We start from the raw sequence: 24,176 nt of genomic DNA on the forward strand, positions 1-24,176 counted from the left end.
TTTAATCCTCTTACACCAAACAAAGAGACCACATGTAAACAAGGCACGGTGAAACAAACAAGCCTTTTATTACTTGTTAGATACAAAACCTTATGAATCACACTCTGGAAAATAACATGTTATGACAGGAATGCAAACTAAAAAACACATAATATTGACATACATTCATAAACAATTAGTTGCTTTCCTCCAGCTTTGCCAACCGCTTTTCCAAAAGTGTGGCGTTGACTCGATGCATCATTAGAAACTGGCCGTTTAAATGAAATACTGGTATGTCAAATTTGTACCTGTCATACCAGACTTTATTTTCAGGAAGGGTTATATCAACCTGCTGTAGTGTGAACTACAAAAAAGAAAAAGGAAACAGAACACCAAATAAGAACACATTTTACTCTTGTTATGACAGCATATGCCAACTTCTAATTGTTAGTAACAAGAACTGATTGATTTATAATTTACATTTATTTAAATTAATTATGGTATGATGCATGAAATATTTCCGTACTCTGTGTTTGTATGGTTCAAGGACTTCCTTTGCATCATCACACAGGGGACAAGGATCCTGTAAAAGAAAATTACGTGATTTTTTTCACTTCAGTAGCACTCATATGTGAAATGATCCAGGACCTTTGCTACCTGATCAAAATATATATATTAGATGGCTGTCAGAAAGAAAGTTTTTTTGTGCTACAGTTGGCTACAATTCCAGTTTTGTGAAACATGTTGGCTACAATTCCAATAACCTTGTAGTACTAGTGGTTAGTGGTAGTATTATTGTGCCTTTGCCTTTGTTTGTCTACCAGTGATTTGGACATTTGAGGGCTCTTAACACAGTATTAGCGAGAGAGCTCAGAATCTGATGTTAAAGCCACTCTCAACATATGAGGGCTATTGCCCTCAATACCTCTGTGGAGGCACTTGTATCTTTACGTTTCCACTACATGCTGTTTCTCTGGCATACATTTAATTAATTTAGCTGAAACTTTTAATCAATAGCCTCTTAGAAAAGAGAAATCAATTCAAGCACCAGTGAAATAGGACACATACAAATACAAGATCACCAGAAGATAATAGTGCAGAGGTTTAAGTAAAACCAGAGGATACATTCATTTATGCCACATAAACATCTACATCAACAAAGAGGATTGACTGAAGAATTTGTTGGTGTTTGTGGGTGCTCGCGTCAAGGGGCTTGTAGTTTGTCTGATTATGATGCTGATCGGGGGAGACTCCAGACACCGCTGTTGAGCCTTCTGGAGGTGCTGTGGGCCTAATTGAATGAAACACTGATGAAGGAAGGTGCCTGCCTGATAACCCCAGTGAAATGCTCTCGAGTGCTGTTCTGTTGGTGATGGTTGCTATTTTAGTGATTTTCAAAGGTTGCTATTTTAGTGATTTTCTTTTTTTTAAAGTAAATAGGCTTGGTTGTTGAAATCCCTTAACTATAGCACTAGGAATTTAACATCTTTCCTGTGTATATTTGAAATGATGCCAACTTAAAGCATGACTAGATCTGTTATCATTACCATTTTCTGGCCCTTCTCTTGTAGTATTATAAGTAGGCCTATTTACAATTGCTTAGCTCTGTTTATATCTGACCCCTGGTGTATTACACATCAGAATTTAAACTTGGAATATATATATATATTTTTAAGAGTTATTGAGAGACAATGGGGAGCTCTGCAGTAGGTATTGTGTTTGTATACTTCATAGCGTAAAGATGAGCATGGTGTTTTACCCAGTAAGTTGCTACAGCCAGCAGCTAACGCAGCCAGGCAGCTACAGCGCAAAACTCTGGGGGCATATACATGGGAGCTCACGGACATGCCCCCAGATTGTAATGCTGTTGCTGCCTTGCTATGTTAGCTGCTGGCTGTAGCAACTTGAGCTAGGTAAAACCAATTGTTTTCGGGGTTTTTTCGTACCGACAGTACTCGGTGACCTCGGTGATCTATGGGAAAACCTTTAAGGTAGGAGATGGGCATGGTGTTCACCTTTGTAAAGAGTGTTAAGGTAGAAGTGTAAAGATGAGCATGGTGTTTACCTTTTTAAAGAGTGTTAAGGTAGGAGTGTAAAGATGAGCATGGTGTTTACCTTTGTAAAGAGTGTTAATGTAGGTAGCTGCAGCGGTGAAGAGTAAGATCTTCGTATAAGCAGCTGAACAGATCTTTTTGGCAGAAGACTCCTAAGCCAATGCATTTCTGCAAAAATGAACATGATCACACAAAGAAAAATCAGTAACGTGATGCTTTAGTTTAAACCTGCTGTGAGGATGCTACATTTAGGCTTTAGGCAAGTTTTGTAGGCCTGAATAGCCTTTTGTAGGCCCGAATAGCCTTAAAATACCAATATTATTAATAAACTACGTAGATTTGAACAGAATAATAACAATAACCATAAACACATACAAACGGGGACTAGTGGGACTAGTGGGTAAACAGATACGTCTTTTGGACGCTTTTGGAAGATCTCAAAGCAAAGGGCATCACCACCAACGAGGAATCACAGAAGAAAAGCATCTTGACTTTGACCTCTTGGTGTTGGATGTAAGGCTGACATAGCGGATACTCACTAGAGGACCACAGTGGGCAAGAGGGGATATAGAGCTGGATCATGGAATTAAGATAGCAAGGTGCAAGTCCAGTAATGGTCCTACAGGCTAGAATGAGGGATTTGAATTTATTTATGGCTGCTATAGCTATAAGCATCTTTGAGTGTCTTGAAGCCCAATACAATGCTCTTGAATTTCCCCTAGGGATCAATAACGTATATCTATCTATCTATCTATCTACAAATTACATGTATTACTATTATTATTATTATTTCTATTATAGCCAGGGGCATAGCACAAGATCCTGGGCCCTATGCATAGGCAGTCCTGAGGGGCCCCCCATGTCCCTCCCTCATGCATATATTCCACTTTTCAAGGGCCCTCCCTCCCCTTGGACCCCCTACTAATCAGTACTAGTTTTACCCCCAGTCCGACGCCCCTGGGAAGCCAAATGAAGAGTGATTGAGAGTTAAATGTGTCTTCTTTGGCTGATTAAAGATCAGATGTACTGCATTCTGAATCATCTGTAATGAATACTGTTGAATTGTGATCAATGTCTTTTTGGTATTGTTTTTTTTATATTGTTTCATGTTTTCAGTATTGAATGACAGTTCACTGAGAAAAAACTAAATGACATAAACAATATTTGAGGCCCATAATAAGCCTTCTTTGTCATACTTGGTACAGCCATTCAGCTGTTAAAAATATAACTTTTAGTCTGTTGTGCAATGCATGGCATCTTTAAGGCACCTGCTATGATACCTACGACGAACACACGCCATAACAGCAATTAAGGAGCATGCATTGCTTATTGTACGTGCAAGGTCACACAATAGACAGCATTTATGTTTATTCTCAGTTAAACATGACGTCTGCAGACATTTGTAGCACCTATGCATGCGCATGGTCTGACCTGCCGCCAACAGAGACAAAAGAAAGTAGCCTAACAACACATGAAATGTAACGCACTAGGTTAATCTCGCAGAATTAGATCATGTTTAAAAACAGATCTTCAAACTGCGTAGGCTCGCCTACGTAAATCGTAGTTGCGATCATTATTTTTAGCTCTGTATTGCGTCCTTGTCAGACCTATAAATAAATAGTCTAGGTACGCCTACTCGATTGCATTATTTTTTATACATAAAATGACGTATAGGCAAAGCTGGTAATTGTACATCCTTGATAGAAAACAAACTATCTGTCTCAAATTTCACAAATAGAATGAACTTCGACATGTTGAAAGACACTAGTCGCAACTATCCTCACCTCTAATCGAAGACAGGAACAACTTCCACTGGCAATGGGAGGCACCTCTAATCAGGAACGCGTCTCATTGGGCGAGACTCACATCGTTTCCTGTGCACAACATCAATTTGATTTGTTGACCTGTTGTCATTTATGCGTTGAACAGATTTCAGCGGCAAAAAATATGCATTGAAACCTATGACGCAAGTGTGACGCCAAAAACCTACTTCAGTCTAGCCTACTTTAGAGTATATTTAATGCAACCACTTGTAGACCTATCTGTAGCCTATTTATAAATCCAAGAACTCTTTACAATAATTATGTCGCTCATGGATACGTTTTTAAAAACTATATAGCCTACAGTATTTTCCACAACCATGTCTACAAGATTAATGTAGGGCTATTCAACCTTTCACATATGAACACAACTCCCCAACTAATGTGATGGGTACAAATAGTTAATGTTCAGGCGCCAGGGCATGTACAGTCTCACACACGGCTAGAAACAGGTAGGCTATGTTCAAACATAAAATAACACAAATTTTTTTAGTCGTAAATCCTATTGCTTTATTTTAGAATGCATGTGACTATATTGTAGTGATAGTTCCGAAAAGGCTCATTGACCAGAATGTAGCCTACTTAAAAATAGAACCCAACAACAATCTGACGCACATAACGTAATTATTTGGCTCAGCTTAGCGTCCGCGTGGAGTTTGTTTGGCTTTGGAGTGAGTAGCCACATGGTCTACGGTCGGCGCTTGTTATCCCAGTCATCTCCAGCTCGCAGTTCAGCCGTCCGCGGAATAGAAGCTGGATGGACATCCTGACGGTTTCAAAGGGAAAGGTAGACATTTCATTAGGGTTCATAAGACAAAGCCTTGAGGCAAGTGATTCGATTTCTGCTGATTACATCGTTCTACAAATGGTTAATGCATTTTTTTACAAAGGCCTATAACCAGTGCGTAGGCCTAGTCTAGGGCTACTCTTTAAACAGCATTAATCTTTTTTCAACGTTTTAGGGATATTGCTGCACCAGATGGCTCTTTAGAACACAGGCCAATACGAATTAATCTGCCGTTTTAAATTACAGGCATGCACAACCCAGCAGAATATTGCAATATTACTGTTCCGCCCTCATACGAAGACCTCGAGGATGAGAAATACCAACCTTTCCCTCCTCCCGTATCCTCGCTTTTTGCACAGTTACCAAGGAAACGGACCACCACACCTGGCAGGAGCGCTGAAGACGATGCTGGTAGGCTAAAATGTTTGCACATGCCACAGCTGTGTTGCTGTATCTTGAATATTTTTCATTTAGCCGACTTTAGTTTCTCATTTACATAGGCCTAATATTTGTACCATAGCCAGTCTACAAACTTGCAAACAACTTAGTAATTTGGAAATTGTGCCAGTTTGTCCATATAGTGTGCAACATGTAGCTGCACATGAAACTAGGTATTTGTTTTTTTAACATGTTATAGTCATTCAATTATACAGGCTGTGGCTTCAGGTAAAATCAGAAAATGCCCTTTTCTTAATGCACATAAACTTGGAGCCAAGTACTGGCACCTTGGCAACATCATTCATCATGTCAGTGTTATTTCTTATAAATATGCATGAACAGTTAGAGCCCAAAGCAATTACTCTAGGCCAGTGATAATGATGTGATCATGATGTGAAGAGAGAAGCGACAGGAACAGGGTTTACTACTCATGATGTAGCAGTGTAGAAACACTGCACTGACTATAAAGCTGCATATTGTAATGAATCTCTTGTAATGTTTTTGAATTAATGTAAAGATGTGTATTGGTGCAGATGAAAAGATTGGGGGCTTCCTCCTCTCACAAATGGAAGAAGAGCCTATGATTTCATGGAGAGAACCTCAGACTGATCTGGACATTGAAAAGTCAGTAAGGGAATGAACTGTCACCATACTAATTTACTACATTTGTGACATAACAGCAATCATTTGCATCATAGGCGAGACTTTATGAAAATAAATCTGTGTTATTGTTTTTAATACAAATGCATATATTCAATGAAAATTCATGCCTTTGAAATTTGCCATTTTGGTTATCCATCCTTTTGAAGATTTGACAATAATTGTAAGAGATGCCTCTCAAAACCATTTCTTCAAATACATTGCTGCCACCTACAGGTGTTTTTGATAATAACACCAAATATTTGACCATTAGGAGAGGAGAGGTCATAAATATATGGGAAAAACGTATTTCTCATCTTTGTTATGGTAGACTTTTGTCTGAGAAGGGCCTTTCTGCTCTGTGGGATGTTCTCTGTAACACGACTTTTAAAGGACAAGGCTTTGAGGTAAGAAAGGTCTTTCTTTATTTATAATATTTTCATTTAATGACAATATTACGCGTGTGAAGCTATATCCATTTGTGGAGTAGGCTATTTTATTACACCCTTTTTCACTAGTGTGATTTTGAACAGTACAGTATTACATATTTGCTGAAGCACATCTATTATAAATGTTGATTGCGTTGATTTGCATTGGAGCATAACATTTTAATAGCCCACACATCAATTTTCACAATTTGTTTATCTTAGTAGAGTCATTCTTAGAACTAAATGTTTGTCCTTTTGAAATAATTCAGTCAAACCTGCTGTATGCATCCTTCACCACTGTATAGCCTGCTTACGTAATTGTGTAATTGCATTGCAAACATAATTGGATATTAAAGATAAATGGGCGGAAGGAGTGTGTGCATGTGTACAACTGAGATGTTACTGGGACAGGATTACGTCTAGGTAGGCATATGCTTGTGCAGCTGTTTTTGTGAATGAAAGTGTGCCACTTCCCTCTCTCGGGATATGTAGACTAATCTACCTGTACCTACCTAGTGCTTGAGAAAATCTCATTCAGAAAATCTCATCTCAAATTTCCATACGAAATAAGAGTCCATATGGTGAGTCCTCACCATGCTGCGCGGCAGTCCTGTCATGTTGAGGGATGTGACAAGCACAGCCTGTGCAGTGCACCAGTTTCACCCACTGAGTCAGTGGTGGTGAGAGTGTGTGTGACGTGTTACCATGCACTCAATCACTTCCGTTGTGTGTGTGTGTGTGTGTGTGTGTGTGTGTGTGAGTTCCAGTCATTTGGAATGTGCATACCATGTATAATTGTGGTGTGATACGTTGTGTGTGGAAGTGTTAGTGACATTGTTAATCCAAGGTACAGACTGAAGTTTCTGTAAGACGCTTTGGTCCAAATTAGCAAACAAACTAAGTGGCAAAATCCTGTCTTTCCAAATACCAACTGCCTCATAATTTATACCTTAAAAATGGTTAAACCCTACAAATTGGGAAAATATGCTATACAATGCAATCACACTTGCAGTGCAGTCACTCAGCAATACAGTCACTCAGCACTAAACATGCAAAATTGCAGAGGAAATTGATGATGCATGGAGTTCTCAGCTGTAGCTGCAGGTCATATAGTTCACACCCTTTACCCAGAACCACTGGCTTGTCCATACGTCTCTTTTATTGCCCAGTGTATTAGTCCAGCTAAGGTGTCAGTCGGTAGTGGGATTAGGGCCGCAGTCAGTGTACCAGGGCTGTGTGTTACTACACGTGTATAGATTGGTAGCACGCTGAGGGAAATGTTTACTTTGCTCTAATTCTCCAAGTGCGTAAGCAAGGAGCGGCCGCCCCTCTCCAGGCGGACTTAAGTTTGCTTTCAGGGCCCGGGCAGTGAGGGCAAGGACGGTATATAGCATAATCCCTCTCTGTCCGTACAGCGGCCAGCTGGGCACTCTGTCTCAGCACTCTCTCTCTCTCTTTCTCTCACTCTCTCTTTCTCTCTCTCTCTCTCTCTCTCTGTTCCCCTCCAAGGCCTGAGGCTGAGCTTGAGGGAAGCCTGAAAATAAAACTGACCCTAAGTGTGTGAGCGGGATTACTGAAAAGCCCCTTCACTGCCTCTTAAAATAGCACCTGGCCCAGGGTGTCAATCATACGTCACCAGCAGCCGCTATTGGCTCAGCCAGCTAATCCGTGGGTCTTATTGGTGGAGAAGCCTTTTAATGGCAGGCGGGCACCTGGCATCTGTGGATCTACTTGCACTTTGTCTGATTGAGGGTTGGGATGGCTGGATTTGATTGGGTATTTCAAGGTACCGGGTGTAGGTTAGTTCAAGGTTAAAGACTTAGGGAAGAACTTTCTGCAGTACTGTTATTGAATTGAAAAATTTCATTTTGGGCATTATGATTTATTGTAGTGTCTAATTATGAATCAATTATCCACTGGCTAACACCTTATCCAGTCAACTAAATCAATACAGAAATGAATCCACAAGGTGGTGAAGTTTTGGTCTGTGGTGTTGTCCGTGAAATAATCTCAGTTTCCTTTGCATATGTGTCCATTCAGGTGGAAAACCTGCATACTCTCCTGGGAGAAGTGGAACACTGGGCCTGTCAGCTGTATCCCCAACACACATTTGATGAGCTCGTCTCTCAGTTAGAGAACTTGGGCGACCACTCAGCCATACTGGTAGCTTATACCCCATCTCTTTTAAATGCACATAGTCATACTTTTAAGACTAAATGATTGCACATGCATAGCTCTGTACACCTGTGTTCCCCAACAGAGCACCTTAGAAAGATGCTTGCCACAGCAGGGATTGTAGTTCTCTCAACTGCTTATAACAACACTATAAGCAGTGGTTGCAACAGCAGTGACCCCTACTGGTTTGTTGTTGACATTAGAACAAACTGAGGACTCCTGTTGTGGGGTGCGAGGAAATAGTGATTCCCACAGTAAAACTACAGTACTCAATGCATTTTTATTATGTGCTGCTTTAGTACAAGTCTACACCTGTTTGATGTTGGCATCCTCTCAGGTATCAGAAAGACTGACTGACTTGATCTGGCTGGATAAACAATAGTCATTCTCATGTCTGGCGCAGATATTTTACTCATAGCTTGAACTAATGGTGCCACTGAGAACTGACCGTGCAAAAGCTGCCATTGCCACTGGCTCATACTGGTTCATCTGAGGCAATGCAGCACGCACTGCATGCTTCACCTCGTGGTCCTTTTTCATTCTCTCTCTCGTCTCAGGCCGTGTTCTGTCTCTGTTAGTCATGCGGCCGTGGGTGGGTGTAGAGCTGTACTGTTGTTCAAGTGTCCTTTACTTTTACTATTCCTCCAGGGCTGCGTGAGAAGTTTGCACCAGGAGACGCCACCGTCCAACTTCACCAAGCCTGGAAGTGTTGACCTAGAGGAGGCATGTGAGTCGCCACTGTTGAGTGATTCAGAGGAGGGGGAGGGGTGAGCAACACTTCCAGCGAAATCCACAGGAATCTTTCATAACTCGTTCATGACACAACCAGATACTGGTTAATGCTGGATTAATTCTGTTATATTCCTGGGAATAAATAAATGGGACGTTTAGCCATATTAGACCTCATGAAGACACTATTGTATTAATATATAACCTTTTTCACAGTGTTGTCCACCTTTTGCTTTCTGCTTTCCCAACAGCACCACTCAAAGACAAATTCTCGGAGCAAAGAAAATGCCTGATAAGGAGTCTCATGTAGGAGGAGGTGTGGTGAGAACTGAGAAATGAGGAGTGTCGCACCGCAGAGATGTTGGATGTTGTGACCTTTTTGGGGGGGATGTATGCATTTTTCAAACATATACTTCACTTGTCACATGCGTTTTATGCTGGAGCTCACCCCTCTCTCGCTGGCAGTTTATAATGTGTCTGCTGTCTAGGGGAAAACAGTTAATTGGCATGAACCCCCCCCCCCACCTGGAATCATAGAATTTCTGGAATATGGAATTTTGGAAAATCTATTCCAGACATGGGAGTCAGGGACTTCAATGCCCATTTATTCATCTCCCGCTCTAAAAAAGTATAAGATTCTTGAATACTACACGGCTGCTCAGAATAAATCATTGGTTGGTATAATGTAGCCTAGCATTCATAGTAAGTCATGGATACTCAGGGAAAAGTCGTGGAATTGTACATCTCACATAGGCTAGAATGGAAACCTTGTACTAGCCTATGTGATCAGTTATTACATTAATGTGTAGACTGGGCTGTAACCATGCATTTGGGGTGGCTTCCAGGCTAATTAAGTTGCCACACTCAGGCTACATCCTAGTCCATTTGTTCAGTATACTATTCTCACAACGAATGCCCAGTCTCAACACCACAAAGGGTTTTCAACGATAGAGGGCGACAAATGAGCGAATAAGTAGTATACAAATGAGCACTGCACTAGCCTGTGCCCGCCACCGTGCTGAAGCATCCAAGTAGGCTACTGACAATTTAAAGGACAATTTAAAAAGTAGCCTACACTCGTCAAAATATTCAACATATTCGGTATAGCCTATTTCATTAAATAATGGATTTCAAAGGCAAGTTTAAAGGTATTTTTTTTTATAATTCGATCCGTCGATTCTTAATTCTTTTAGGCAATTAGCAATTTGTTTGTGTCACTGTGTTTTCAATGTAGGCCAACTTCACATCAAAGCAATCCATTAATAATTTTCTCAATTAGCTTATTTGTCATTCTATAAAGCCTTTCTCCACCCAGCCCCGTCTCACACAAAAAAAGTCCCCGGTAGTGGATGTCTTCACGTCTCCTTGCATCTTCATCACAATTGCCATGCTCATTGGCTGCAAGGCAATGAGGTCATGACAAGCATTGAACTGGTGTTTTCGTTTCCCGACTCGAACTAAGTTCAAATCTTCCCTCTTGAAAGAGAGGGGATGCGCAACTTTCCTTGGAACTTCTTTTACTCCTAAAAGTTTGAAATCGCCGTTCTCCAGGACCTACTTTCTTTGAGTTTTTTGCGGAAATTGTGCTGTACATCACATTCTTCCACAAGTTTACCTTTTCGAACGGGCAATTTCAGAAACTTGATTTGAAGGAAGCTGCTCTATCTTGGATCCATGAGCGTGGTGAAGACGTAAACATTTGCGTGATAAGGTAGGCTTTGGGGTTCATAAATGGCAATATGCCTATTTTCTATAAGGATACCTTCCATATCATATACATTGCAAAGTTGAAATTGTTATCCTGCACTAGGCTACCATTAGTGGTGTGCACCTGATTTTCAGCATAAACTACTGCAACAGTAGATTAATTGTTGCCGCTTAATTAGACAGAGATCGCTTAACTCCAGACATTAGTTACACGTTTTAATGGACTAGAATCTCATACTGGCATTTTAGAGGTAGGCTATTGGTTTTTCATATCAGGGTGATCAGGGGGTTGAACGACAGATTCATAATCTGCAACTGAGAAACTTTTGTTTTTTTCTGTTGCCCTTTAAATTGGAAGCGACTTCTTGCACCAATTTTTAGTTTTTTTGTAAACTATTATTTGTTTGTTTACATTTGTTTTAACTATAGATGACAGTTTCTTTAATTTAATCAGGCTGAAATGTAATATCAACTGAATTCCTTTTGGTAAAATATGTGTAAATTCATTTGACAATGGCATACATAGGCCTATATTTGTTGTTTACTTGTATGTATGTCTGTACAATAGAAGTCATTATTTATTCAAACAGTGCTGTTTTATGTTTTTAAAAACATATATCTGGATTACCTTGTTTACCTCAAGTATAAGCGGCAACCTTTACCAAATCTCTCTCTCTTTCTCTCTCTCTGATTCACACACACACAGAGGAGAGAGAGAAAATGAGAGAGAGAGAGAGAGAGGAAGAAGTAACACAATTGAAAAAGCAAAACAGAAATTGTACTTGGACATGCTTTTTGTGTTTCTGCCAGTGTAAATAATAATGATGGGTTAATATCTCTACTGGCCTTTGAGGGCAAGTGGACTGACATGAATAGAGGAAGCTTGTGACAAGTTAACATAAAAGAATGTGCAGCCCATCATTAAATAAAGCCATGGCTTTGGGGCAGAACTATTTCTGTGGAAGGAAATCTTGCTGCCAGTGCCCTGAGGGGCTGGTGCGTAGATGGGAGAGAAAGGCTCCCGCAGACATTGTCCCGCTGTCTCGGTCATGTGACTCGCACTGAATGGGACCCTGAACACAGCAGGGTCCCAGCGAGAGTGACACACACACACACACACACACACACACACACACAAACACTAATCGGGTTACACACACGCTTAGATGAGAGTTGAGATTACATGAGTCAATGGTGGAGGTCAGATGTTGATATGTGTCGATGTGTCACTGGAGCGTGAACAATATGTAGATGTGAACAAAGTGTAGATTGCTGTCACAGTGAGCCAGTGCTATACAGTAGAAGAGGGTGTTAAGATGGAGGTTTGTTTAGATGGCATTCAGTGACTTGATTAATCTGTATAAAACAATGCCATTCAAAGTTGGTTTACAATGTCAATTATCTCTGCAGAACTGACAAGTGGCATGATGAAGTAGAAAATAAATTATACTATCTGGCATTCTATAGCAAGGTCTGTATGAATTACTTCCCTAACTTCCCTTACTTGGGACAGCCGTGGCCTACTGGTTAGCGCTTCGGACTTGTAAGCGGAGGGTTGCCGGTTTGAACCCCGACCAGTATGCACGGCTGAAGTGCCCTTGAGCAAGGCACCTAACCCCTCACTGCTCCCCGAGCGCCGCTGTTGTTGCAGGCAGCTCACTGCGCCGGGATTAGTGTGTGCTTCACCTCACTGTGTGCTGAGTGTGTTTCACTAATTCACGGATTGCAGAGACCAAATTTCCCTCACGGGATCAAAAGAGTATATATACTTATACTTTCCACTAAACACTTGCTACACTTTCCTGCTGACCTGAACAGTAGACACTGGACCAGGGTAGAGAACTGAATTTAACCACAGCTCAGAACTGAAGTTTGAATTGCTATGAAGGTCCATCTTTGCATGGAATAAAACTACCCCCTTTTCAGTCAGATCAAGAGTGCAGAGTGTTGACCAGGTTAGGTCTGGTGAGCGCAATAAAATATCATAAGAAATGTTTATAGCATTGACCATATTATTATTGTAATACGGGCTCCAGTTTGTGTTTGGGAGTGGCGAAAACCTCCAGCTGGTAGCAATAAAAGCTACATTATTCCTCCTCATAATTAAAGGGCAACGCAAGGACCCGGTTTTGAAAAGGATAAAAATAAACAAGGCTGTTTGCAGATGGTTCCAAATATTCTCCATGCAAGAGAAAGAGAGAGAGAGAGAGAGAACTACAGATTTGGACTATAGTCTTCCCACACAAGCAACAGTATGTGGAATGCATGGGACTGTGAGGCTAATCTGTAGTGGATTACGACACATTAAGATAGTATCCACAGCGAGACACACCGCTTATCCTGTCAGTCGATTATGTGCCAGTACAAGGCAAAGGACCACACGGTTGATTGAAGGGTGATCCATTAACTTTTGTTCACATCAGGAATTGCGTCAAATTACGACTGACGTGCCTCAGTTAATGTTGTTATGAGTATTTGCGTATTTAGAGAGGAGGGGGGGGGGGGGTGCTTAGGAGGGATGCTTAGCCTGAGGGGCCGAGACAAATGGTGATGTTACCGTGATTGACAGGAACACATGGGAGTGTTTACTGGCCAGTGCGCTGGGAGGGGGCGGGAAGTCAGCGACCCCTACAAAAGAAACGGCGCCTTGTAAAAACCCTCCCACAGCTCTGAGAGCTCATCATTTCCTAGTGCACCCGATGCCTCCCTGATCGCTGCACCACCACGCTCTGTTTTCCACTAAACATCAAGAGCTGCCAACATAAGCCTCACTTCACTAGCAATCTGCAGCATTGCTCTCTCCGTCTTCCTTTCTCTGTTCCTCTCCATCTGTCTCCATGGAGAGTTCCTCCTCTTTTTCCCAGCAGTCCACAGGTCCCTAGTGTTATCGAGGAACCATCTCTCCCCCTGGTCATACCGTAGATTGTGTTTCCTCTGCAGAGAATAGAAAAGGGACTACTTTCTTTGTTGTGGTTGTTTTTGTTCTGATCCGATGGCAGGGAAAGCCTTAAATTACAGCTGGTCTTTTATATCCGTGCCTGGCTTTGGTGGTCTGTGCCAAAAGAGGTATCAGCCACAGGCAGACAAGCTACATATCTGCGGCCGTTTCATGACCGCCTCATACTGGGAACTTGCTACAGACTAAACCTGTGCTCTTAAGTAATGAAGAGATCATTATTTTTAGATAACGCAGCTGGATTGTGATGTTTATGGTGTACGGTCTCACACTGTAGTCTGTATCCTACATCCAAAATGCTTAAGTCACTCTTGCCTCGGATCCTTTTGGAGTTTATAGAGATGACTGAGGATAATGGATTCATTAAACATGATACATACATGTGATGTAAAATGTACATATACACTATGTAAAGGAGTGACTCGGAGGTAGATTTTTAAATGACCTGGTTTTGTACCATGGTTATGTACCATTCTGAACCAAACAGGAACAGACTAGATTGTAAGTTCCTGCATAATATTATCTGGATATGACAACAGCTACAACTAATGCCAGGTAGGAATGAATGCAGTCCGGGTAATTGGTGATGATTGGTCACTTTTGTTATGAATGAATAGCCTATATGTTTGAGGTTTGTGGTTGTGGTTTGCACTTAAGTGTGTACAACATTGTATGTGCCCTCTTCCGACGTCTGGTGCAGTATGAAACATTATCTTATAAGACCAGGCCTGTCAGCATGGTGGCAACAAGACTTGAGACTGAAGACAAAACAGCCATTTCCTGTTCTGCCTTTGCCAGACTCTGGTCATATTACCCCAAAACTGTCTGCTACTGCAGAGCTCTCTTGATGTTGAAGGCTGAGGGTCTGCTCCAGATGCTTCCGGGCCCAACCACCTTCCGAAAGATTTAACATTAGGTAAATCCATATGCTTGATGCTGGCATCGATACAACATGTGGGCCTGGAATCAGAGATCACCTTTACCCCTTTGCTGAGTGCTCGCATGGAAACTCACATCAATTCTTTTCTTTCTGTAAAGGAGGTACTTCAAAGTTTTTGCACCTGAGATTCTTCTGGCCTTTTCAGACATTTAGCTTGTTCCTTAAAAGATAGGGGGAAAAGGTCAAGGAGCTTGCATACCACAGGACTGTACAGTGTTTCTGAAAGGCGCCACCTGTCCCTGTAAATGCAGACAGATGGATATTTGAAGAAAGAGGGGATTAATGTAGTGTCCTTTTTGGGTTTTAATGAGACCCGCGAGTAGTAACCCTCAGAAACAGCTGACCCCCACCCCCCCAACATGTGCATACCCCTCACCACACACACACAGATGCACGCACGCCAAACACACACAGATGCATGCACGCCACACGCACGCACGCACGCACACACACACACACACACACACACACACACACACACACACACACACCACACATACACAGACGCACGCACGCCACATGCACACACACACATGCAAGCACACGCACATATACACACCAGAATGCTTCTGGTCCAAGAGCTCTGGGAGACAAGGGAGAGGACAGCCCTGTGACTAGCAAGCTAATTGGGCCCGATGGCTCAGAGTGGCATGGCACAAACAGTCTGGGTAAAAAGCCCCAGTGCAATTACCCCTGATTGGGCCGGCCGCCTCGGTGAGTTAACTATGACAAATTGGCTCTGACTGGACGAGGATGGTGTGAAAGAAATTCATCACTGAATAATAGAGGATAGATTGTTATCTGATCCGTCCATACATTTTCTTTACGAGTGAATGAGAGCGTATCTGCACATAGAGAAAACATGTTAAGGATTCCTTAAGTTCAAGGAGAGTTTTGTAAAACTGTTTTTACCCTCAACACCTTTTCCCCAAACAAAACTTTCAGTATATGAAAAGGGATCCCATGTCATACTAATTGTAGTTGTTACTGTGTACTTACAGAAGCAATAACTAAATTATATGACATATTTCTTAAAAACATGTGTGTTATTATGTGTTAATAACAATACATTCTCAGTCCATCCTATACCGAACCTGAAATCAACTCCATACCCCAAAAAGTTTGAAAGAAAAACTGCTTAAAGGGGCCAGAAAGTGAATTTCTCAATGAGACTTCTGTTAAGCTGTGAAAGCTGTCGGAGGTGTAGAGTCTTGAGCTGGCTCTTTCTACGAGGACACAACATGACCCAGTTCATCCTGTTGGCCAGCAGTGAAAGGGACAGATCCTCCTGTGGAGTTGGCTGAAGGGCCTGACTGGGCACAGCTGAAACGTCAGGTGAAAAACAAACCCCCCCCATAAGCTCTGTTTGTTCAGTCCCTTGCCCCCCTTTAGCACAACAACCCACTAGTACCTTGAGACAACACTACCGCACATGAGGAAAGGGAAAAGGGAAAGTTGACAGAGCTGTCTCTCAGAAATGCTGATGCATAAATAATGACAAACATACTGAACAATACTTATTACTTATAACAGAGTGTACAGCAGATTTGTTTGGAACATGGCAACATCATTTACTAACATGTATTTTACAGTACGTCTTATGACTGTATTTCACCCTGGAAACACTGATACAACACCAGAAATACTGATGAATATAAAACATGTATCACTTGCATATCTTGGAGTAAGGATTATATATTTGTACAGTCTCTGTGTGTTTTCCTAGAAACACACAGATATGGCTGCTTTCTGGCTCAGTTGTGGTGGACGTCTAAATGGAGACGGAAGTCTGCGATTGTTATGATGGTGGGTGATGGAGGAAGTTCCCTGTGGCTGAGACCAGGAGTTTAATCAAATCCTTTTCAAGTTAATCCTCCGATAGATGCGGTCTGATTTGGATAGCAGATGTAACAGGAAGAACTACTGGGCGAGACAGAGAGAGAGAGAGAGAGAGAGAAAGAGAGAGAGAGAGAGAGACTGTAATGTGCTGTGCATGTGCCCCCTTGACGACAGACGGAAACGACCGTAATTTCTCCGTCTGCTAAAATGCCGCGCGGAGCACACCTGAGGGAAATGAACGCAGCATTTGACGTCAGGATCGCTCTTTTGGATAACGAGTTAAACCATTTGAGCTGCCATTTGTCGACGGAACGAAAACATTTCTGTGCCTTCGCGAAAGAATGAGAGCTGGAGCACCACGTAGACTGTGACCAACACATTTGAATTTTACAGTTCGCCATGTCACTGACAATTCATTCAATATAACTTACAGTGCACAGATGTTTAAGTAATCCTTGGTACTTTGCTATCGACTTAAACTGTCGAGGCCGTGGTATGGCGAGAGCTCTGCACTACATATTCTTTCCATGTTGCAAATTTATGACTGAAAAATAACAACGCCAATAGTCATTAGTGGACATGATCGGCAAGGCGCTTACTCGGCAAGACGTGTGTAAATTGCAAACCCAGTGACCTTTTCTAAGAAATGGCTCTCGGTCACGCTTTCGACGAAATGTAGAGGGGTTAGCCCCAACATCACCCGAGACTGCATGTGTCGGGGCATAAATATTTTGTATGGTTCCCTCTGTCCACTGTTGGGTTTTCTGGAGCCACTTCAGAGGAATCTCCCATCAGTGTGTTAGCGTCTGCGGGGGTGGGGGCACTCGTGAATGGGAACAGTTTCTGGGTGCCCTGGTCATCAGGGCTGCGTATCAAAGTCCTGCAGTCGTCTGCTAAATCCCCCCGCAGGCGCCTGGGGTGTATGGGCCTTTTCACGCGCACAGCGACGCCCTTGTTTGTGCACTCACCGCAGTTGTCCCGGGCTTTCGCTGGGGTGCAGCTGTGCTCAGTCACCCCCCCCCCCCAGGCCCCCCACAACCCCCACCCACAGTGAAACTGCAGTAGAGTCCCCTGATTAACCGCATGCGTCGAGGGCTTGTCAGCAGAGGCAGCAGAGGTGATCTCCTCCTCGTCCTCCTCCACCTCTTCCTCCTCCATCCCCTCCTCCTCTCCTCCTGCAACCTGAGTTTCTGTCAGTCACAGACTCATGGAACCTTGATCAGCTCTCACCTTTAAATACCCAGGGAATATGAGCAAATGTCCTGTGAAATAATAATGCGGCAAAAATGAATTAGTGATTATTTTGATAACAATTATTTTATAGTGAATTGTTATTTTATGGGTGAAACTGTAGCCCAGTATCTGGGCTGTGTTAATGCCTCCCTTATCGAAATCAAATCATAATTAAAATGCACAAAAGTGCCACTGTTTCACTCGGCACACAATAGATTGTGTCCTCCTGGGCATAACCAGAGTGGACGTCAATCAATTCTATCTCTATTCTCTATCTATAGTATATTGGATTACGAATGGAGACATTCGATTCGGGACAGCAGGGCTGGAAGTTGAGCACAATATTTTTTTTGCTCTGTATGAGACAGAGAATTGTTTTCACGCATTGGGCATTGCATGCGCTTGGAAGCAGTATTTGGCCTTTTTGGATCGGATTGATGATGATGCATTGTTTTTTTCATTACAGCAACACAAGGGACCAATGTAAAAGGTTTCTTTATAAATGCCATCTAGAGGTTATTGTATGCTGTCATTTAAATGAAGAACATGGTGCTCAGATTACACAGACAACATTCTTGCTTGAGCAATTTGAGTTCAAATAAGGCTGCTTCGTGTTTTTTCCTTAATTGTCTGTCATTTTTTATATAATTGGCTTAATGCGATGACTAGACATGCGTGACATGAGGCTTTGCCAACTGATTATACTGAAAGGCATTGTAAACATTAGGGAGAGAAGGGAGTAAGTGAAACCAGTGAAGTATTTTATTTCTTTTTTTGTGTGAAAGACGTTGTCTCAGTTCAACATTGCAGAACAGAGCCCACCAATTTTAGTGCCTTTGGGAAAAGCTTTAAAAATACTTGTGTCATGTGTGGATGCACTGTGGTTTTATATGTGCACATGAAAATCAACCGCCCATGACTAAGCACTCTCATAGTCTCCCAGGTGACAGCCTGTAGCATTTGGTATTAAGCATAGATGGTGTGTGTGTGTGTGTGTGTGTGTGTGTGTGTGTGTGTGTGTGTGTGTGTGTGTGTGTGTGTGTGGTTAATGTGTGTGTTTGTGGTTTTCATATTTTTTTGTGTCTGTCTGTGTGTGTGTGTGTGTGTGTGTGTGTGTGCGTGTTTGTGGTTTTCATATTTTTTTGTGTCTGTCTGTCTGTCTGTGTGTGTGTGTGTGTGTGTGTGTGTGTGTGTGTGAAAGAGACAGAGAGAGAGAGAGATTGAGAGAGTGAAAATGTGATTTGTGAGGGAGGTGGAGGGTGTACGGATGTCTGAATCTTAATGGTAGATCAGCTCAGACTTTGTTTTCTACCACTGCACCAAAAAATTCCTAGTCTATCAAAGAACCGATCCATCAGAGCTACCTGAATCTGACACATTCAGAAGAGCAGGAACATATTGTATTGTATTGTAAGACCCTGAGAGGAAGCTGCTCATTGAAACGGTTGTTGTCTGTGTGGGATGGAGACTTTGTGCTGATTCTGAAGCACAAGCGTGGGATGCTGAAGTGCCGTGTCTGTCATTGGCACAGAAAGCTCAAAGTGCTATCCATTAGATGGGGGAGATATGGTCAGGGCCTAGTGAGTGGGATTTCAGCTTACATTCCCGTGGGTGAGAAAACAGCAGTCCTGTTCAAGCAGAATACTGAGAGCAAAGATGGTTGGATTAGTGGCTCTACCGCAACCCTGTCAGGTTTTTTTTTTCAGTTAGGGGAGCTTTATTAGCATGACCATAAAACTGCATTATTGCCAAATCCCAGCACAAGAAAAAACAGGTATGTCTTACAAAAGGATTTACTGACAGAGGAAGCAGTCAGCAAATTGGAAATGCTAGAAATAACAGAATCAGCAAGATTTAAGTGTCAAACATTTTGTGTTGAATGGTGAGGCTAGAGCAGATTTCCGCCAGTCACTCTGCTTCTTACCCTCGTTTGCATAAATCAAATAGCAGTGTTCTGGTGTGTTTAAAAAACGCTCTTAGAATATGCAACATGTGCCCTAATGTGTATAAATTGAATTTGACATTCCTCATATTATTTCCTTTGCAAACAATCTTTGGCTTTTGTCATGGTCAGCCCTCGGTTTTTAGGGTAGATGTGCGGCGTCTCATTTTTATCCAAAACAGACTGTGCTGAAAAGCTCATTACGAGCTGCAGAAATGAAATAACTCTGAAGGGAGCTACCCACTGAGCAGCAGTTGGTAGAGTGGTGCTTGGGGCTGCTCCCCACCTGTATCCCACCCATCACTTCTTTCTCTTTTCCCCCTCGCCCCCTCACTCTTTCTTCATTTCCTTTTCTCCACTCCATCTCTTTCTCTCCTGCTATCTCTGTCTGTCTTCTTCTCCCTCTCTTTCATTCTTCCCCTCTTTGACCATCTCATTGTTCCTCCCTCTCTCCCTCTTTCCTCCCTCCTTCTTTTCTTTTTTTCCTCTCCCTCCTTCCCTCCCTTTCCCCCCTCTCCCTCTCACTCTCTCTTCCCTTTCTCCCTCCTTCTCTGTGACCGTCTGTGTCTGCCACCCGCTTTCTGATGTCTGTCATGCTTTGTCAGGGAGCTGATTGAGTTGGCAAGCGATGCCCGGCTCGATGTCCAGACCGTTTGTGCGTCACGCTCGCCAGTTCTGAGTCATTCTGGCAGGGCCAGCGCGATCCAAACCACTGGGTCTATCCAGTCCACTCTGACAAGCCCCTGGGCTTTTTTACATCACACAACCACTAATGGACTCTTCCGAAAGGAGTATACTCGCAAGCTAATTTAATTATTATTAACTTGGGAGTAGTTGTTTATTTTACCTCAGCAGTTGGTTGTTAAGAAGAACTGTCAGGTGGGATATTAAATTTCACAGTGATGGTTCATAACAACACAATACGCAACGCAAATTACAAAACGGTTTTACAAAGTGGCGTTTGTAATGCCCTGCTGAAGACCCCTACTGTATAGCATCCTATTGTGCTAAGCATCAGTTCACCCAGCAATGTTAAATTCAACAATAACACGGATAGAATATATTTCTAAGCCAATAATTATACATGGCCGTGGTGGTAGACATATTTTTATGCGGAATGCCACAATAGTGGGCTCCACCAAGTATAGTCAGAGGGTAGAAACAGGAATCGGATGAGGGCTACTGGAATGCTGGCATGTCACTGTAAGATACACAGAGAGTAAACCCTCAGCTTCACTTCCATGTAATTTAACAAGGCAGAATCACAGCAGCGTAGTGTCTACGAGACATCTGTGTGGGCAACTGCTCCGCTTTGCTCCACATCTGAAAGTGGATTTTATGCCCTTGGAGTTTTAACTATTCATAGATGCTTTTTAAAAGTGTAGTCACACATTGAGTTTATCCTAAGGAAGCCTGCCACACCATTTATGGTTGTTAGACCTCCAAGGAATCTCTGATTCATAAATTCTCCAAGGGATCTCTGATTCATGAATAGCTGTATACATTAAAAGGCCACCATATGACTCAACGTTGTATGATCTTTATCAGCTAAAGGCACTTGACCTCTTAGTCTATCTTTTTCTGGACTGCTTTGATAGCGGCTGTAAAGCTTCAGTGCTGTGTATGAAGAAAGTGACTTATTTGATGTCCTTTGTCAACAGCATTCAGAGGATAACAGCGGTTAACAGCATTGATTGGTTATTCTGTTTACGCCATGTTTTCACACTGTTTGGCATACTCGGCACTAAAGGTGAGACCTGGCACTGCTCTCACTGATCGGTTTCTTGGCCAACCACAGGTGCATCTGAGGTCACTGACTCCTCAGATCCACCACCTCCGCCTCCTCATACACTCACACACACACACACACACACACACACACACTCACACTCACACACACACATTTCATCCCTGACATGGCTATGAAACATACTTTATGAGGTGTTGCTATGAAAGCTCTTAAATTTAATCAACCAACAGAACAAAGCGCAGCAGAGCATCATTGGAACCATTACTGGTGTAAATAAGGAGCAGATGAATGGTAATGTTCCATCCAAACACTCTAAGAGTTGCCATGGCCAAGTTAGATACTAGAGACGCTGTATCTCTGAATAAATAGGAACATATTTGTGTTGATCTTGTTGTGATTATTTGCTCTTTTGCCATGTTTTTGTTTAGACATACCCAACTCGATATGTTGTCTTGTATACACACATTTTGCCAAGTACTTGTGCTATTGAACTGAATGTCAAACAAATATATGAAAATGAATTGTATACAGCTAGTTTGGACAGTCACTCGTATTTGGTATTTAGTGTATGTGTAATGTGTGTGTGACGCTCAGAAAGAAGGGACAAAGAGGACGTTTATATGATGGTTGAGGAAGAGGGATTTCAGGGACCTTCTGCTTGCTCATATACATTTTCTAACAAGCGCGCTATTAGGTGTTAGGAGAAGCATAACATCTGAAAGGCACTTTGAAAAGTGTGTGTGTGTGTGTCTGTGTATGTGTGTGTGCATGTGTGTGTGTGTGTGTCTTTCTGTGTGAGTACGAGTTTGTGTAAAGACAATTTCAAATGTGTGTCTTTCTCTGTGTGTGTGTGTGTGTGTCTGTGTATAGACATGTGTGTGTTATACGTCCCTCTGTAAAGGGTCATCTGTGTGCACCTGGTGGTAATGTCAGAGTGGACACGACACTGATGGACCTGCGGTCCCCCACTCACTCCATCACTCACTCACTCACTCCATCACGCCCGCCCTGTGCCAGACCTGCGGCAGGTGTTGCCCATTACTGCGCCTCAGCTGCCCGATAAACGTCCTCCTCCAGACAGGTGTCTAACAAGATGGACGTGTCCTGGCAAACTCTCACCAGTGTCTGACACGGGGCATTTTAGTCACTTTTTAGAAAATCATTTTACTAGGCTAATGAGTTGGAATATTTTTTAGCCTCTTTAAGAAGGTGTGCAGTTAACTCATTGTTTATTCTACAGGACTGTTAATTGTGTGTGTGTGTGTGTATGTGTGTGTGTGTGTGTGTGTGTGTGTGTGTGGTGTGTGTGTGTGTGTGTGTGTGTGCGTGCGCATGTGTGTGTATGTATGCATTTGTGTGTATGTATGCATTTGTGTGTGTGCACATGTGTGTAAATGTGTGTGCCTGTGTGTGTGTGTGTGTACTGTTTAGACTCAGCGTGTGTGTATTTTTGTTGCAGGTGTAGCTTTGACAAAGATGGCATGTGTCAGGTGGCACTGGGGCTGGGTGCTGGTGGCTCTGGCTGCCTACCTTGCACAGGTGGCATCCTCACTCAACCTGGAGGACCCCAACGTCTGCAGTCACTGGGAGAGGTCAGTTGTGCTCCCTCATTACACGTGTCTCATTCTGTCACTCGCCACTTTTTCAGTTTACGGTCCTTTCGTCTTGCACTTTCTTAATGTCTCTCAGACTTTTTGTCCCTCTATCTTTCTCTCTTTAGTCTTTGTTGTCTCTTTCTCTCTCGTTTTTCTCCCACTCCCATGCACACATGCACACAGACACACACACACACACACACACACACACACACACACACACACACACACACACACACACACACACACACTCACACACATACACACACACTCACACACACACACACACAAACACACATGCATGCGCACACACACAGTGACACTCTCACACTCATACACATGCTCTCTGACACACAGAGACTCTGCATTAGATTTACAATTCACATTTTGTATGCTCGTATGTCTCAATTTCCCACTTGTGAAAGCTTTATAGTTCAACCTTGAAAGTTACGACTGTTAAGGAAGTCTACAGTATGATCGATCAAAATAGTTATGGGCTATGGGGAATTCACAGTATACTAGGACTTCACATTTGACTGTGAACTGTGACTAACCTAAATAATGCTTTGGCTTGTGTTGTCGGCCGTTTATTGTAATGGAACAGAATGTGACATGGTTCCCCTGTTTACAACTTTATGGTTTGGAAGTTATTCGTCCTAGCACGTCATTCTGCAAAGATGACATAATGTTCTTGTGCAGACGATTTGTATTGTTTGTGGACTGAATGAGCTTATCTAAATAGGAGACGGCGCAGAGTTAAGATAAACAATTACTTTAGGTTAATTGGTTTAGTTTGCCAGTCACGCAAAATCCAGTCATTGATAAATTAAGTCAGCTGTTTTAGGTTTGAAGTCCTGCACCTAAAGCTGTGCATAGAGACACAATCACACACACACACAGACATACGTACACACACATGCACATGTACATACACACACACACACACAAAACACCCACACACTCATCACCACGCACCCACACATCCATCCATCCAACCACCCTCCCACACAAACACACACAGACAAACATAGATACACACACACACACACAGAAAACACCATCACATACAGTAAAAACACACTCATCCCCACACACTCACACATCCATACATCACACCCACCCACCCACCCACACACACACACACACACACACACACACACACACA

At 42.5% G+C, this 24,176-nt stretch overlaps 3 protein-coding genes across 5 annotated transcripts in view; 2 read left to right on the plus strand and 1 right to left on the minus strand.

Moving 5' to 3' along the window:
* Positions 1 to 44: 44 nt before the first annotated feature.
* On the minus strand, positions 45 to 3,860 carry cunh5orf63 (chromosome unknown C5orf63 homolog). 2 transcript variants are annotated; one of them, XM_076283277.1, is made up of 4 exons: positions 3,818 to 3,860; positions 2,095 to 2,201; positions 506 to 562; positions 45 to 343 (listed from the first exon to the last, which is right to left on the minus strand). In XM_076283277.1, exons 2-4 carry the CDS (start codon positions 2,197 to 2,199, stop codon positions 176 to 178), a joined length of 330 nt encoding a protein of 109 aa, XP_076139392.1. In that variant the 5' UTR covers positions 2,200 to 2,201; positions 3,818 to 3,860; the 3' UTR covers positions 45 to 175. The 2 variants fall into 2 exon arrangements, with proteins under 2 accessions (XP_076139392.1, XP_076139393.1); XM_076283278.1 differs by lacking the exon at positions 3,818 to 3,860 and adding an exon at positions 2,409 to 2,770.
* Positions 3,861 to 5,620: 1,760 nt separating this feature from the next.
* LOC143122493 (TIMELESS-interacting protein-like) lies at positions 5,621 to 9,533 on the plus strand. 2 transcript variants are annotated; one of them, XM_076283279.1, is made up of 5 exons: positions 5,621 to 5,702; positions 6,049 to 6,124; positions 8,186 to 8,308; positions 8,969 to 9,087; positions 9,301 to 9,533. In XM_076283279.1, exons 1-5 carry the CDS (start codon positions 5,644 to 5,646, stop codon positions 9,386 to 9,388), a joined length of 465 nt encoding a protein of 154 aa, XP_076139394.1. In that variant the 5' UTR covers positions 5,621 to 5,643; the 3' UTR covers positions 9,389 to 9,533. The 2 variants fall into 2 exon arrangements, with proteins under 2 accessions (XP_076139394.1, XP_076139395.1); XM_076283280.1 differs by having other exon boundaries at positions 8,969 to 9,047.
* Positions 9,534 to 10,324: 791 nt separating this feature from the next.
* Positions 10,325 to 24,176, plus strand: part of megf10 (multiple EGF-like-domains 10) — a 63,985-nt gene continuing 50,133 nt past the window's right edge. Inside the window, exons 1-2 of the mRNA XM_076284367.1 lie at positions 10,325 to 10,760; positions 22,876 to 23,008. Coding sequence (XP_076140482.1) covers positions 22,893 to 23,008 — 116 coding nt within the window. The 5' untranslated portion in view covers positions 10,325 to 10,760; positions 22,876 to 22,892. The remainder of the gene's footprint in view (positions 10,761 to 22,875; positions 23,009 to 24,176) is intronic.

Source organism: Alosa pseudoharengus, unplaced genomic scaffold (genome assembly GCF_046254945.1).
Source record: "Alosa pseudoharengus isolate Yale_2024_CS ecotype anadromous, Long Island Sound unplaced genomic scaffold, YU_APseudo_1.1 YU_APseudo_1.1_scf_14, whole genome shotgun sequence".
NCBI classification, from domain to species: domain Eukaryota; kingdom Metazoa; phylum Chordata; class Actinopteri; order Clupeiformes; family Clupeidae; genus Alosa; species Alosa pseudoharengus.